This window comes from Rutilus rutilus, assembly GCF_951802725.1.
Source record: "Rutilus rutilus genome assembly, chromosome: 3".
NCBI lineage: Eukaryota > Metazoa > Chordata > Actinopteri > Cypriniformes > Leuciscidae > Rutilus > Rutilus rutilus.
In genome coordinates this window covers 56,176,529-56,189,299 of record NC_140211.1, presented here as the reverse complement: position 1 = coordinate 56,189,299, position 12,771 = coordinate 56,176,529, and the positions used below count along the sequence as shown (strand labels likewise).

Genomic DNA, 12,771 nt, shown 5'->3' with positions numbered 1-12,771 from the left:
TAGAGATAATCACCATATTTATAATGAAACCATCTTATTGGAAAGCTTTCAGAATCTTTCCTTTTCTAAATATTATTTTCGGTATTTTTTAAAATGAACATATTTTAATTCTAGTATATTTACTGAACAAAAATGAGTCATTTATCAAAATAAACCGAAAATAGAACAAACTTTGTAATAAGTTTTAACTTAAGTATTACAATTATTAAAAGCATATTATTTTAGTAAGTATTCTTATATCAATACTCTAGTTTTACCTCCTCACCACCTCATACATTTATACGATTTTTAAACAAACAATAAATAAAAAAAAACACTTTTATGATGTATTTTCACACAAAATCTGCTGCTCCATCAATGTTCAACAAAAACAGACTCGTGATATAACTTGTTGGCAGAACAAATTGACTAGGATTATCCTAAAGCATCGTTCACCGTCATATTTTTTTAACTGGGAATATATTCAGTGTTTCATCTCCTATTACTGAATGAATAAACTCACCACGTCCATAATCTGCATGAGACTGAAGGTGAAATACACCGTGAGTGAGTGTGTGTCATTAAACACGGGTCTCTCCAGCGGGTTGTAGTCTTTCATCAGGTCTCTGTAGAGTCTCCTCTGATGCTCTCCCTGAAGGGACACTGCCAGAGAATGAACAATGAGACACGGTTGCAGAGTTTCACCTTCGCTGCGAGTGAGTGAGATGTTCGAGAGAGAGAGCTGGCGAATCAACAGAGACGTTCAGAGGAACACGTATTGATCTGAAACTCTCAGCAAAGCTTTTCTGCTGGGTTTCAGACCGTGATTAAATCTCCAGCCAGTCTGACTGATTAGACTCAAGCACTTTCCTTAAGTAAGCATCTTTTTATTGCCAGATTTGGACAGGAAACTTAATCAAGATATTATGTTTTTTTTTTGTTTTTTTTTTTTTTTGTAAGTAAAAAGCATAGTTAACTCTAGCTTATTTCCCAAAGTTCAACGCCTTCATCTCTCAGGGATCTTTCTCCCAGTGTAAGTCCCTTAAAATCACATCCATTCATAACGTAATTCCACTGAGGACATCCAGATTACGTCAGGCTTTTTCTTTATTCGCACCTGTTGTTCATGAGAGATGAGAGATCTGCCAGTATCCGAGACACTATATTGTGCACAAAGACAAAGCATCCAGTGTAACCGCAGATTCAGGGCCACTAATGGAAGAGCACTCAAAGATTTTCTGAAGAATGGTAACAGAACGAGACCATAATTATATAGCAAAGCCATTGCAATTAGACAAATTAAGACCAACTAACTCCAGATTCAAGCCGCATACGACACACATAAACTTGCATGTGAACTTCCAACATAAAGCTGTGACCTATTTGATCAGACCCAGTAAATATGCTGACTTGTGTCCTCGTATAAACAAGCCTAACCTCAACCTTATTTGATGTCACAGACACAGTAGCAGCTGAAATATTATAATCCACATTCTGCAGACATTTACTGTAACTCTGTAATCTTACAAGTAAGCAGGAACTATTATTGAACATAATTCCACAAAGCTGTGTACTCAAATGTCCATTAGGTTTCTTACCATTCCATAGGCAGGCTGTGGTGGTCAGATAAAGAGTATATTCCCAAATTCCCATGTTCCTATCAAAAATTAACGTATGCTCTATGTGATGTAGTATTTTTTAGGCTTGTGGTCAAGAATCTCTCTCGGCATCTAGAGTCTCAAACAGCAGCATCAACAAAAGAGCACTAAGCTCCGCCCCCTCCAGCTCTACATGTATCTCTCTCTCTCTCTCTCTCTCTCTCAGAATATATGTGTGTGTGTGTATACATACATGCATATATAGATATATATAGATATATACATATATATATATATATATATATATATATATATATATATATATATATATATATATATATGTATATATACATAATGGGAATGGGAAAACAAATTCCCACACTTCCCCCAGCTCCCGGTACTGCATTATTAGGGTGGGAGATGTAAGAGCAGAGACTTGGCAGCCTGATAGATTCAGTTGCTCAGCACATTGAGAACAGGCATCTTAAAGATGAACTGAACTGAAAGAATCAACATTGATAACGTGTTGTTTATGACAATTAAAAGTAAATTACACAAAAAAAAAAAAGATTAAAAATATCAATATAGCTTTTTTAAAAGCAACACAAAAATTGTGTTTGTTAGTATAAGAACGCTGGTAATTCTGATGACGTCACTGGAATGGTAGGACCTGCGAAGGTATATAGGCAGCTGCAGCTGAGTTATTTCAGTTCAGTTCAGTTCATCTTTAAGGGTGTACTCTGTGATTTTTTTTTTTTTTTTTTTTTTTTGCTCATTAAAAAGGCTTTAAACATAAAGAAATTGATAGCAGTTTTGAAAAATCTGTTTTTCATGGAGCGCGTTGTCTCACGCACTGAAAAGAATGTGTTGGATTTAGATGATTCAATCATGTACTCTAGGTCTACATTAGGTAATTCAAAGTAAGAAAACTAAGCTTTTAAGGTTGTTTAAATGTCTATGTGGTGTTTTTAATATGACTTTTTAATAAGACCAGAGGTGGACAGTTACAAAGTACATTTACTTGAGTAAATGTAGAATCGTAGACGTAAATGTCAACACGTCAACATGTAGAATCAGCACCTCCAAATCCGAGGCCATGGTCCTCAGTCGGAAAAGGGTGGCTTGCCCACTTCAGGTTGGTGGAGAGTTCCTGCCTCAAGTGGAGGAGTTCAAGTATCTTGGGGTCTTGTTCACGAGTGAGGGAAGGATGGAACAGGATGGACAGACGGATCGGTGCAGCTTCTGCAGTAATGCGGTCGATGTACCGGTCTGTCATGGTGAAGAAGGAGCTGAGCCGCAAGGCGAAGCTCTCGATTTACCGGTCAATCTACGTTCCTACTCTCACCTATGGTCATGAGCTTTGGGTCATGACCGAAAGGACAAGATCCCGGATACAGGCGGCCGAAATGAGCTTTCTCCGCAGGGTGGCTGGGCGATCCCTTAGAGATAGGGTGAGAAGCTCGGTCACTCGGGAGGAGCTCAGAGTAGAGCCGCTGCTCCTCCAAATCGAGAGGGGTCAGCTGAGGTGGCTCGGGCATCTGTTCCGGATGCCTCCTGGACGCCTTCCCGGGAAGGTATTCCGGGCGCGTCCCACTGGGAGGAGACCCCGGGGAAGACCTAGGACACGCTGGAGAGACTATGTCTCCCGGCTGGCCTGGGAACGCCTCGGTGTCCCCCCAGAAGAGCTGGAGGAAGTGTCTAGGGAGAGGGAAGTCTGGGGATCTCTGCTTAGACTGCTGCCCCCACGACCCGGCCCCGGATAAGCGGAAGAAGATGGATGGATGGATGGATTTACTTGAGTACTGTACTTAAGTACACTTTTTGAGTATCTGTACTTTACTAGAGTATTATTTTTTCTGGAAACTTTTTACTTTAACTTCACTACTTTTGAAAGACAAATATCTTACTTTTTACTCCACTACGTTTCTGTCAAGGTCCTTGAGTAGAAAGTAGTAACGTCAGTCAGGGGTTGCATTTTGGTTGGAAACGAAAGTCGGTTTGACGACAGATTGACTTAAGAACCCGACGTCGAGTTGACGTCAATATCCGACTTCGGACAGACGTTGGATTTTGGTTGGAAATGAAAGCCGGTTTGACGTCTGAACCCGACTGTTGTTGGTTTCTGACGTCAACCCGATTTTCATTTTTAACCACAATACAACGTCTGTCCAACGTTGGAGATTAACGTCAGTCTGACGTTGGATTCTGACATCAACCTGATTTTCATTTTCAACGTTGGGTTTGGTCTTCTAAATGCAAATTTTGTCATTGTTTTGCACACTAGCTTATAGATAACAGTAAGGCTAACATATTCATCCTAAAAGCCCAAAAACTTTAAATAGGGCACTATTTGAGGGAACATTTGTCACTATTTGTCCGAAACCACTGTGGACGTTATTGAGTGTGCTTATTCAATCTCACATTCAATCCCACTACTGGGGGGTTCTGTGTTTTATGATTTAATACAACTTTATATAAACTTTAACAATTTAATCAAGCTTTTAAAATGTAATCAAATGAAAATATAACAAATAATTTACAACAAAACATTGCAATTTTTTTTTGTCAAATAAGATGCTGCACAATAGAACATAAACTTAAAACATGGACGAAAAAATATCTTGGTTGTATGATATTCCTTATATTAGTATTACTTTGAACTGTGATCTGTTGGTGATGATGTAGTACGAGTGTATTTGATCGTTGATCGTTGTTTGATTGATTTGCGTTGTAAATAGAAACCTTTGAGGGTCTTCATACTGTGAACACAAAGAGGCACGGGACCATTTGAAAGCAGCTTCCTTTCAGCTTGTACCGAATTGAGTCCAAATAGTCTTGGCTAATAGGACCCGCAGTCCGCCCGTCTCTGTCGATGCACCATGACAATGTAAATATTATTCCACCCGTTACATCAAATATCAGCGGTTCACCCGTCGATGTTACGTTTTGAATAGACGAGGCAGAGAGAGAATCCAAATGCACACACAGTTTTAATAACAAAAGGCAAAAAAGAGACACTCCAAACCTGGAAACTGACAAATAGTCCACACAAAGAAACAGGAACATAATCCAAAGACAACGAAGGTAGGCACAAGACATCCAGGTTCCCCGATGGAGACATAAATACAAGCGACTCATGACCCACGACGAAAACACAAGAGCTTAAAAACTTTTAACAGACATGTTTTTTACGTTTTTAATGGCTTTATCTCTTCAGTTTGCATTGTTCACATTATGAATGTCAGATGGGGAAAAAAAGCAGGGAGGATCAGACTCTCATTCTTCACAGCTTAAACATCTTCTTTCGTTTATCCCCATATTTCTGCTTTGTGTTTATTCCCAAGAATGTGTTTCTGCATGAAGTTCTAGAGTTTCAGTTCACTGACTCGCATTGGGTGTTATCCAAATGTTCATTGCTCACAACAAGTCAAGAGTTGCATAAACTGCATAGACTAGTCTTACAATTTGGTCTTCTCATTTTTTGTCTTTAAGGCTGGACATAACTTTAAAACTAAAAACTTTTCACTCAAAAATTATTTCCCAAAAGTCTTTGTTTTCTTCCACGTCTGTTCAGCTGTCATGAAAGATAACCAGTTTGAAAAAATGCATGCAATGTGTGCTAATTGTTCAATAAGGACAATTTTCTGACAAGGAATTGGTTGCGTTATAGGCTAAGCATTTAGATATTTGAATGTGCAATCATAAAAATGTCTGTCATTGCATCATCCCATTAACCAAACATAATTTCTCAACAATAAATCCTTTCATGTCTGTGTGTCACAAGCTTAATTCAAATCACCTGAAATGAAATTTAGTAATCTGTTACACGATGTTAACGACATTCGCAAACCGATATGATGGCTTGGTCCCACTTTATAATAACCATGGTATAACATTTGATACAATACACTTATTGCAAACATTAATAGACTATTCTTGTTAACTACTTATACAAAGGCGTTTAGTTAGATTGTTAATGTGATCAAATTTCTTCCACAGAGATACTGAAGCCTATTAGTTTTATAGGAGCCAATATTTTCTGCTAAGATCAAAAAGATACAATACCACCAGTAACCAGCAGAGGGAAGTGTCAGACTGAGGATTTCATTAGAAAAATATCAGATGTCAAGCAGCGACTGCAGTGTCCTGTAAATATGGAATACATGATATATCTGTTTTGAACCCTTTTAGTCCCCCTGTGGTGAAAATCAAGCTTTTAATGTTGTTTATATGTCTATGTGGTGTTTTTAATATGCTTTAAGACAAATCATGTGTAAAATCATAAGTCAACATCATTGCTGAGTATTTTCTCCTTAAAACTGCAGTGAACCAAAGACAGTCTCAAACACACGCTTTGAAATCACTGGTGTTTCTGACGTCACAAACTACCTTGTAACCAATCAGATCAACGTGTGATCGTCAACGAGTGGATCTCTGAGCTGAGTGAGTGGAGGCGGGGCTCATTCGCATATTCATAGAACCGCGTATACTAAATGAGGCAAGTGTTACATTCAAGATATTTTAAGGCATAAATAATTTTTTTTCAAGGAAAAAACTTTAAATATGTGATTTTGGTGATCAAAGATGAGTTTTAAGAGATAACATTATTGACTACAGGGGGATTTTGAAAAAAATTTATGCAAAGTTTATGTGGATCTTCTACATCAATTTATTCAACGATTCTGCTGATTGAAATGTTTAATGTTGTTAACATTTAAAATGGTTAAAAATCACAAATCAGAGGTAAAAATGTTACATTTATTACCTCAAATTTTGCAATTATATAACTGTTATATACACACAACCATGCCACAAATAAGCAACATAGTTTTATTAGCGTTATCAAGTTTTTATTTTTTATTAAAAAATGAGTTCATGTACCTCATCAACAATTAAAACTGCCTCACGAGTGTAATATTTTCATTGTGAAAATTCACAATTTGTGTCCAACTTAAATAAAACTCATATTTATTTATTTATTCATACATACCGTTTACTCTATGGCACATTACATTCCCCTTTTCATAAATGTACATATTTTATGCTATGTGGCCTATGTCTTGTATTGGTATTTTCTACTTCATTAGTTGTAGTTTTTCTCTGTGCACAGGACGCTTCTGTCAACAAGACAAAATATTCTATAATAAAAGATTCTATAAAAAGATCCTGAAGATTAATGTAACATTTATTCCTGCTTTTCCCTACAATAGACTGTTCCATGTAATGTGTGACAGGTTATGCTCTATTGGAGAAATACGGTAAAAATTAAAACAGTTTCTTGATGTATTCATTTCCATCACTCAGTCTGGCTTTGTAGTCATAATACATTTGTGTTGTAAATGAGGAATGAGTGTGAAAGCACGAGTCTCTGACAGCAGACTGTCCCACGCTGAGTGTCTCATCTGCACATCTGTCACCGTTACCTGCAGATCCCAGTCAGTTATTTACACTTTAATATGTGTCATTATGCACAGGATTCCTTTGATACACATTAAACATTCAGCGTTTTTTCCTCTTCACAGGGCATCCGAGTACAAATGTGGAAGGAATCCTTTTCAAAACAGAAAAATAGAGAGAACTGACTTGTGTCTCAGAATATGAAAAAGATGAAAAATTGAGATTTAGCTGTGAGACTAAATGAATGTTGAGTCGTACAGCACTGTTACACTGTAAGAAAAATATCCATAAAAAAACATGTCCTGGTAGAAAATGTGTCATTTATAGGTAATTTATAGATGCCTGACGAAACCTTCCTGCAAAGCTACCTGAAAAACTATGCGCAAGTGTACCTGGACAAAAGCTGTTTTAAACGCAAAGGGTCGTTACACCATATATTGATTTAAATTAGTTAATAGAAGTTCAATCATAAATAAATTCAATTTGTGATTTTATTTTTGAAAGCATTCTCACTTTACAGCATTTTAACACAAGTGCCAGTACTCTTCGCAGTACTGTAGCTTTGCAGGAAGGTTTCTTCAAGCGTCTCGGAGACGTTCCCCCAGTTCTTCTGGATTTAGTTTGTCTCAGTTTTTTCAGTTTCTTCATGTAATCACAGACGGACTCGATGATGGTGAGATCAGATCATACCGGCTGTTGTCAGACTCCTTGTGCATACACAAATCTCACTGGATCATTGCAATTAATGGCAAAAAGAATGTTTGGAAATTCCATCTGTTCAGTCAGTCTTTGTTTGATCTCAGTTATATTTAGTGTGTTGCTACCTGTTCTGCTGTCCTATGTTTAAGTACCAATAAACCTTAGTTTTGGAATTATATCCTTGTCTCCGTATTCCTTCCTGCAACCACCCGTGACAGAAGATCGGACCAGCCCATATGGATGATAGGGCTATATTTGTCGCCATTGCTCAAGAGAGCACAGAGTTTTTCTCCTTCACGGAGAACTTTATTTGTCGAGCCGTCACTAGTCCCCTTGACAGCGAAACCCTCAAGCTGCTTTTCAGGATCGGGGCCAATTTCCACCAGGCCATCAACCTCCCAAACTTTGGTGAGCGGCGTGTCCCGATCCAGAGAACAACCACCGTCACCAGCAGCCGCCGAGACCGCCCTTCCAGAGTCTCGTCCCGCCGAGACCACACTTCCAGAGTCTCCGAGACCGCCCTTCCAGAGTCTCGTCCCGCCGAGACCACCCTCCCGCTGAGACCGCCCTTCCAGAGTCTCATCCCGCCGAGACCGCCCTTCCAGAGTCTCGTCCCGTTGAGACCGCCCTTCCAGAGTCTCGTCCCGCCGAGACCGCCCTTCCAGAGTCTCGTCCCGTTGAGACCGCCCTTCCAGAGTCTCGTCCCGTTGAGACCGCCCTTCCAGAGTCTCGTCCCGCCGAGACCGCCCTTCCAGAGTCTCATCCCGCCGAGACCGCCCTTCCAGAGTCTTGTCCCGTTGAGACCGCCCTTCCAGAGTCTCGTCCCGCCGAGACCGCCCTTCCAGAGTCTCGTCCCGTTGAGACCGCCCTTCCAGAGTCTCGTCCCGCCGAGACCGCCCTTCCAGTGTCTCGTCCCGCCGAGACCGCCCTTCCAGAGTCTCGTCCCGCCGAGACCGCCCTTCCAGTGTCTCGTCCCGTTGAGACCACCCTTATAGAGCTTCTTTATGTCATGCCTGTCGAGCCCTCAGCAAAGATGGCCGCCGCCTGAGTCCTCAGCCACGATGGCCGCCGACGCCACACCGCCTGAGCCTTCAGCCAGTATGGCCGCCACTACGTCAGAGCCTGTTCCTGTCCCAAGACCTGTTCCTGCCCCAATAACTGTTCCTGTTCCCAGACCTGTATCTGTCCCCGAGCCTGAGCCTGAGATGGTTCCTGAGCCTGTTCCTGAACTCCCACCCAGCCTCCCTCTCCCACCTCCTCCCATTTCATCCATGCCTCCACTGCTTCCTGTCAGCCCCTCAGCTCACCCTTATTCCACCTACCTGTTCTGCCGTCCTGTTACCAAGTACCAATAAACCTTCATTTTGGAATTATATCCTCGTCTCCATGTGCCTTCGTGCAACCGCCCGTGACGGGTACATTGGGACATATTTTTACAGTCTTTTCTTAGCATGTACAAAAAGTGCAAACATTCATTGATGCTCAAGAAGGCAACACACACACCATATTAAGTACCATATTAAGTACCAAGAGGATGTAGTCGTTTGTAAACAGGATGACCGGTGTAAATTGTTTGTCTGGTTGGAAATATGTAAATATTTAATGGAGGTTCTGAAAGGCAGTTGTAAATAAAAGTAAGATCACTTACATTTGCTTAACATTTCATTATTTTCCAAAGTCCAAAATCAGTGAATAATCTTCACTATTGTATATGGGACATTTATATGCAAGAAGGCCTAGGTAAATATATTTAACACTATGGGCCCTATTTTAACGATCTGAAACGCAAGTATCAAACGCGAAACGCAAGTAACTTTGTGGGCGGATCTCGGGCGCTGTTGCTATTATACCGGCAGGATAAATGACTCTTGCGCCCGACGCAAATCTAAAATGGGTTGGTCTGAAGTAGCTACATTACTCAGGGCATAACGTGAAATAAACCAATCAGAACATCATCTCACATTCCCTTTAAAAGCAGGCGCGTTTGTTCCATGGCGGATTACTATTATAACGGCGGATTTGCCAGGCGCGGTTCACAGCCGAGGAGACCGACGTTCTTGTCAGGGCCGTAAAAGACATAGAGAAGGGACACTGTATGGGGATGGGAGAAACCCACCCAAATTAGCTTCGGTAAAACAGGCTATAATAATTTTGGTAAATGTGTAAGCTTGATTTATGCCTATTTTTTCACATCTTCATGGACACCACAATGATTTCCCTCGTGTGGTAATATTTTTCCTTGTAATAATGTATGGTTTTCTAATAATGAGAACTGCTGCATCTGTGTGTAGATGAGAGAAGCAAAGTGTATGTGCGTTGTGCACACGCTACATTATGGCCAAGCATGCGCCCTTAAAATAGCATCTGAATAACGCGCCACTGACTTTAGACTAGGTTTTTCCTGGTCTGTGGTGGAATTGTTTTCTGAAACTGCAAAATAGCACCAGGGAACATTTGCGCCGGATCATGCCTCCTCTTTTCGCTGAACCGCCCCCCGGGAGCGCAAGTTCATTCCCTAATTTACCGACGTCCGTCTGTGGAGGGAAAAGTCTGCTGTGCGTCGGTTGCAAAATATGAATGATACATGTGTCGGTGTACAAAGTCAATTGCGCTGGGTGCAAGATAGGGCCCTATATATGTAGCCTACATTTAAATGCTAAAACAGTTGTTTCTTCCTGTCTATTGACCAAAAACTTAAAAGGCTGAGTCCGAAATCGCATACTCTCTTGAGGTACTTATTTTGAAATAAGGTATTACTTCACGACCGCTAAAATGTATGTTCAATATACAGTAGTATGAATGTAATCCGCACATACTACATTCGCCATGCTGTCATTATCATGTGACCTACCAGTGTCAGTTGCGTCACATTCACTGCCATTCCTCTCCCGTGCTATGTAGCGCTTTTAACAATACAGATTGTTTCAAAGCAGCTTTACAGTGATAATAGGAAATTAAAGTAACAGAGATTGTTTTGGCTTTACAGCAGCTCTAGAATAAAGTTATTGTCCAGTTCAAGTAAGTTTTTGATTTTGAATCATTAGTTATTAACTTAGGGTCTGCTTACATGATTTTTTCAACTGAAAACAGAAAACTTTAAATGCGTTCTGGCTGTTCATTTACACAACAACACTGTTTTACTGCCTGAGAATGCAAACTTTGAAATAGGTTTCAAAGTGCAAGTTTTTGAAAGCAAGTTTTGAAAATGATACCGTTATCATCTCTGTGTGAACTTCAAGAACGTGAATCTGGTGAATCTGTGAAAACGGTGACGGCATTCACATGCGTATTACGTATTTAGTCTATAGGTATGCGCGTTTGAATGCGTATGAGTCAAAGCGTAGTCTTTCTTTACAAAGTGTCATCTTTGAATTCGGACATACTTCTTTTGTCACATACTGTTTTCGCCTACTAAATAGTAGGGAAGTATGTGATTTCGGATGCAGCCATACAAAGATGGTGCACTGATATTACTTATGAATAGGAGGAAGTGCAACACGGAATAATTCCCGCCTTATAAATAAAATAGCCATTCGCTGATTGATAAAGTCTTCACGTCACTGCAGCTTCCGTTAAATGCTCTGGTTTCTGTTTTGAGTCGCGCGCTTAAGACGCATTGAAATGCGCAATGAAAGGGACTTTGCTGTTAACCTCGAGTTTGCAGACCGTTAAAGGGGGGGTTGATTATGATTTCACTTTTCTAACTTTAGTTAGTGTGTAATGTTGCTGTTTGAGCATAAACAACATCTGCAAAGTTACAACGCTCAAAGTTCAAAGCAAAGGGAGATATTTGCTTTTAAAGAAATTGCTTTTTAAGGACTAAAACAAACGGCTGGTAAGGACTACACGACATTCCTCCCGGGTTAGTGACATCACCAACCCTAGAATTTACATAAACCCCGCCCCCTGAACACGATTTATAGATTATCAGGACAGAATATGCAAATCGATGACTAGAAGATAACTACACATAAGCTACATAAATTCATCAACTAACCATTCAGAAATGTCCTGTTGCTTCTACATGTTGTCACTTCTTGAGTCTCTCCATCATTGACTCCGTTGACATCATCTGACTCCGGTTTGAAAATAAAAGGCTAAAAGTTTTAGAAATTTTCAGTGCATGTGTGTGTGAGGTAAAAGGACACAAGCTGTTGAAGCTCCGCCCCCTGTGCTGGGAGAACCAGTTCATTTGCATTTAAAGGAACAGACACAAAACGATGCGTTTTTGCTCACCCTCAAAAAGTGACAACTTTAACATGCTATATAAACATATATGTGGGGTATTTTGAGCTAAAACTTCACATACACACTTTGGGGACATCAAAGACACATTTTACATCATGTGAAAAGGGCATTATACCACCCCTTTAAAAACATTTAGTATTTTGTGACTTTGCAGGAGAGAATGCTCTCTTTGGTCACATGAACAAAGGCTGCAGTTATTGCAAAAGGCTATTGGTGGGGTCACTTTGATATCCCATCAATCACTGCCGGCTCCACATTGTAATAGCTCCCTAAGCAGTCATTGCATTGTTATAAATACTTGGCCAGGGCAACCAGGCAATGCAATTACTGTGTTTAAGAGAGCCTATGGACAAGTAACAAATGCCCTTAGAACATAATTGCATTGCTAGGGGTTGCTTTCTGGTCAGGTCTGAAATTATGCTTCTTTGGATCGATTTCATTCAAACAGGCATGATTTGAATTAAGGTTGTGAGACTAATAGAGCGCTACAGAGGAAAGATTCATTCATTTACAACAATCAACAGCAACAGCGTAGCAGATCTATTCCCACCAAGACCAAATACATTAAAGGTAGGGTCGGAAATTTTCGGAGAGGCTAGCAATAGCTAGCTAGCTAGCTTTGAAAGCATAAGATCCCACCTTCCCTTCAGAGCGTCTCCAAAGTCACACCTCCTTCAAAACACATGAACGTCACGAGACGGCGTTAAACTTCCTCATGTCTAAAAGCACATAACATTACAATAATAATGAATATAAAACACTTAAAGAGCTCTGACCTGCACCACCTGACTGCTGCAGATTCATTTTAGGGTCGTCACGGGTTTCCATCTCCTCCAAATTACAGTAGTTA

The 12,771-nt window shown here is 40.2% G+C and overlaps 1 protein-coding gene across 1 annotated transcript in view; it reads right to left on the bottom strand.

The window, feature by feature from the left end:
• The window catches only part of chrna7a (cholinergic receptor, nicotinic, alpha 7a (neuronal)), a gene marked incomplete at its 5' end in the record, with an annotated part of 28,390 nt that extends 26,758 nt beyond the window's left edge, over positions 1-1,632 (bottom strand). The window contains 2 exons of the mRNA XM_084405085.1: positions 503-642; positions 1,578-1,632. Of these exons, the coding sequence (XP_084261211.1) occupies positions 503-642; positions 1,578-1,632 (195 nt within the window). The remainder of the gene's footprint in view (positions 1-502; positions 643-1,577) is intronic.
• Positions 1,633-12,771: the final 11,139 nt, after the last annotated feature.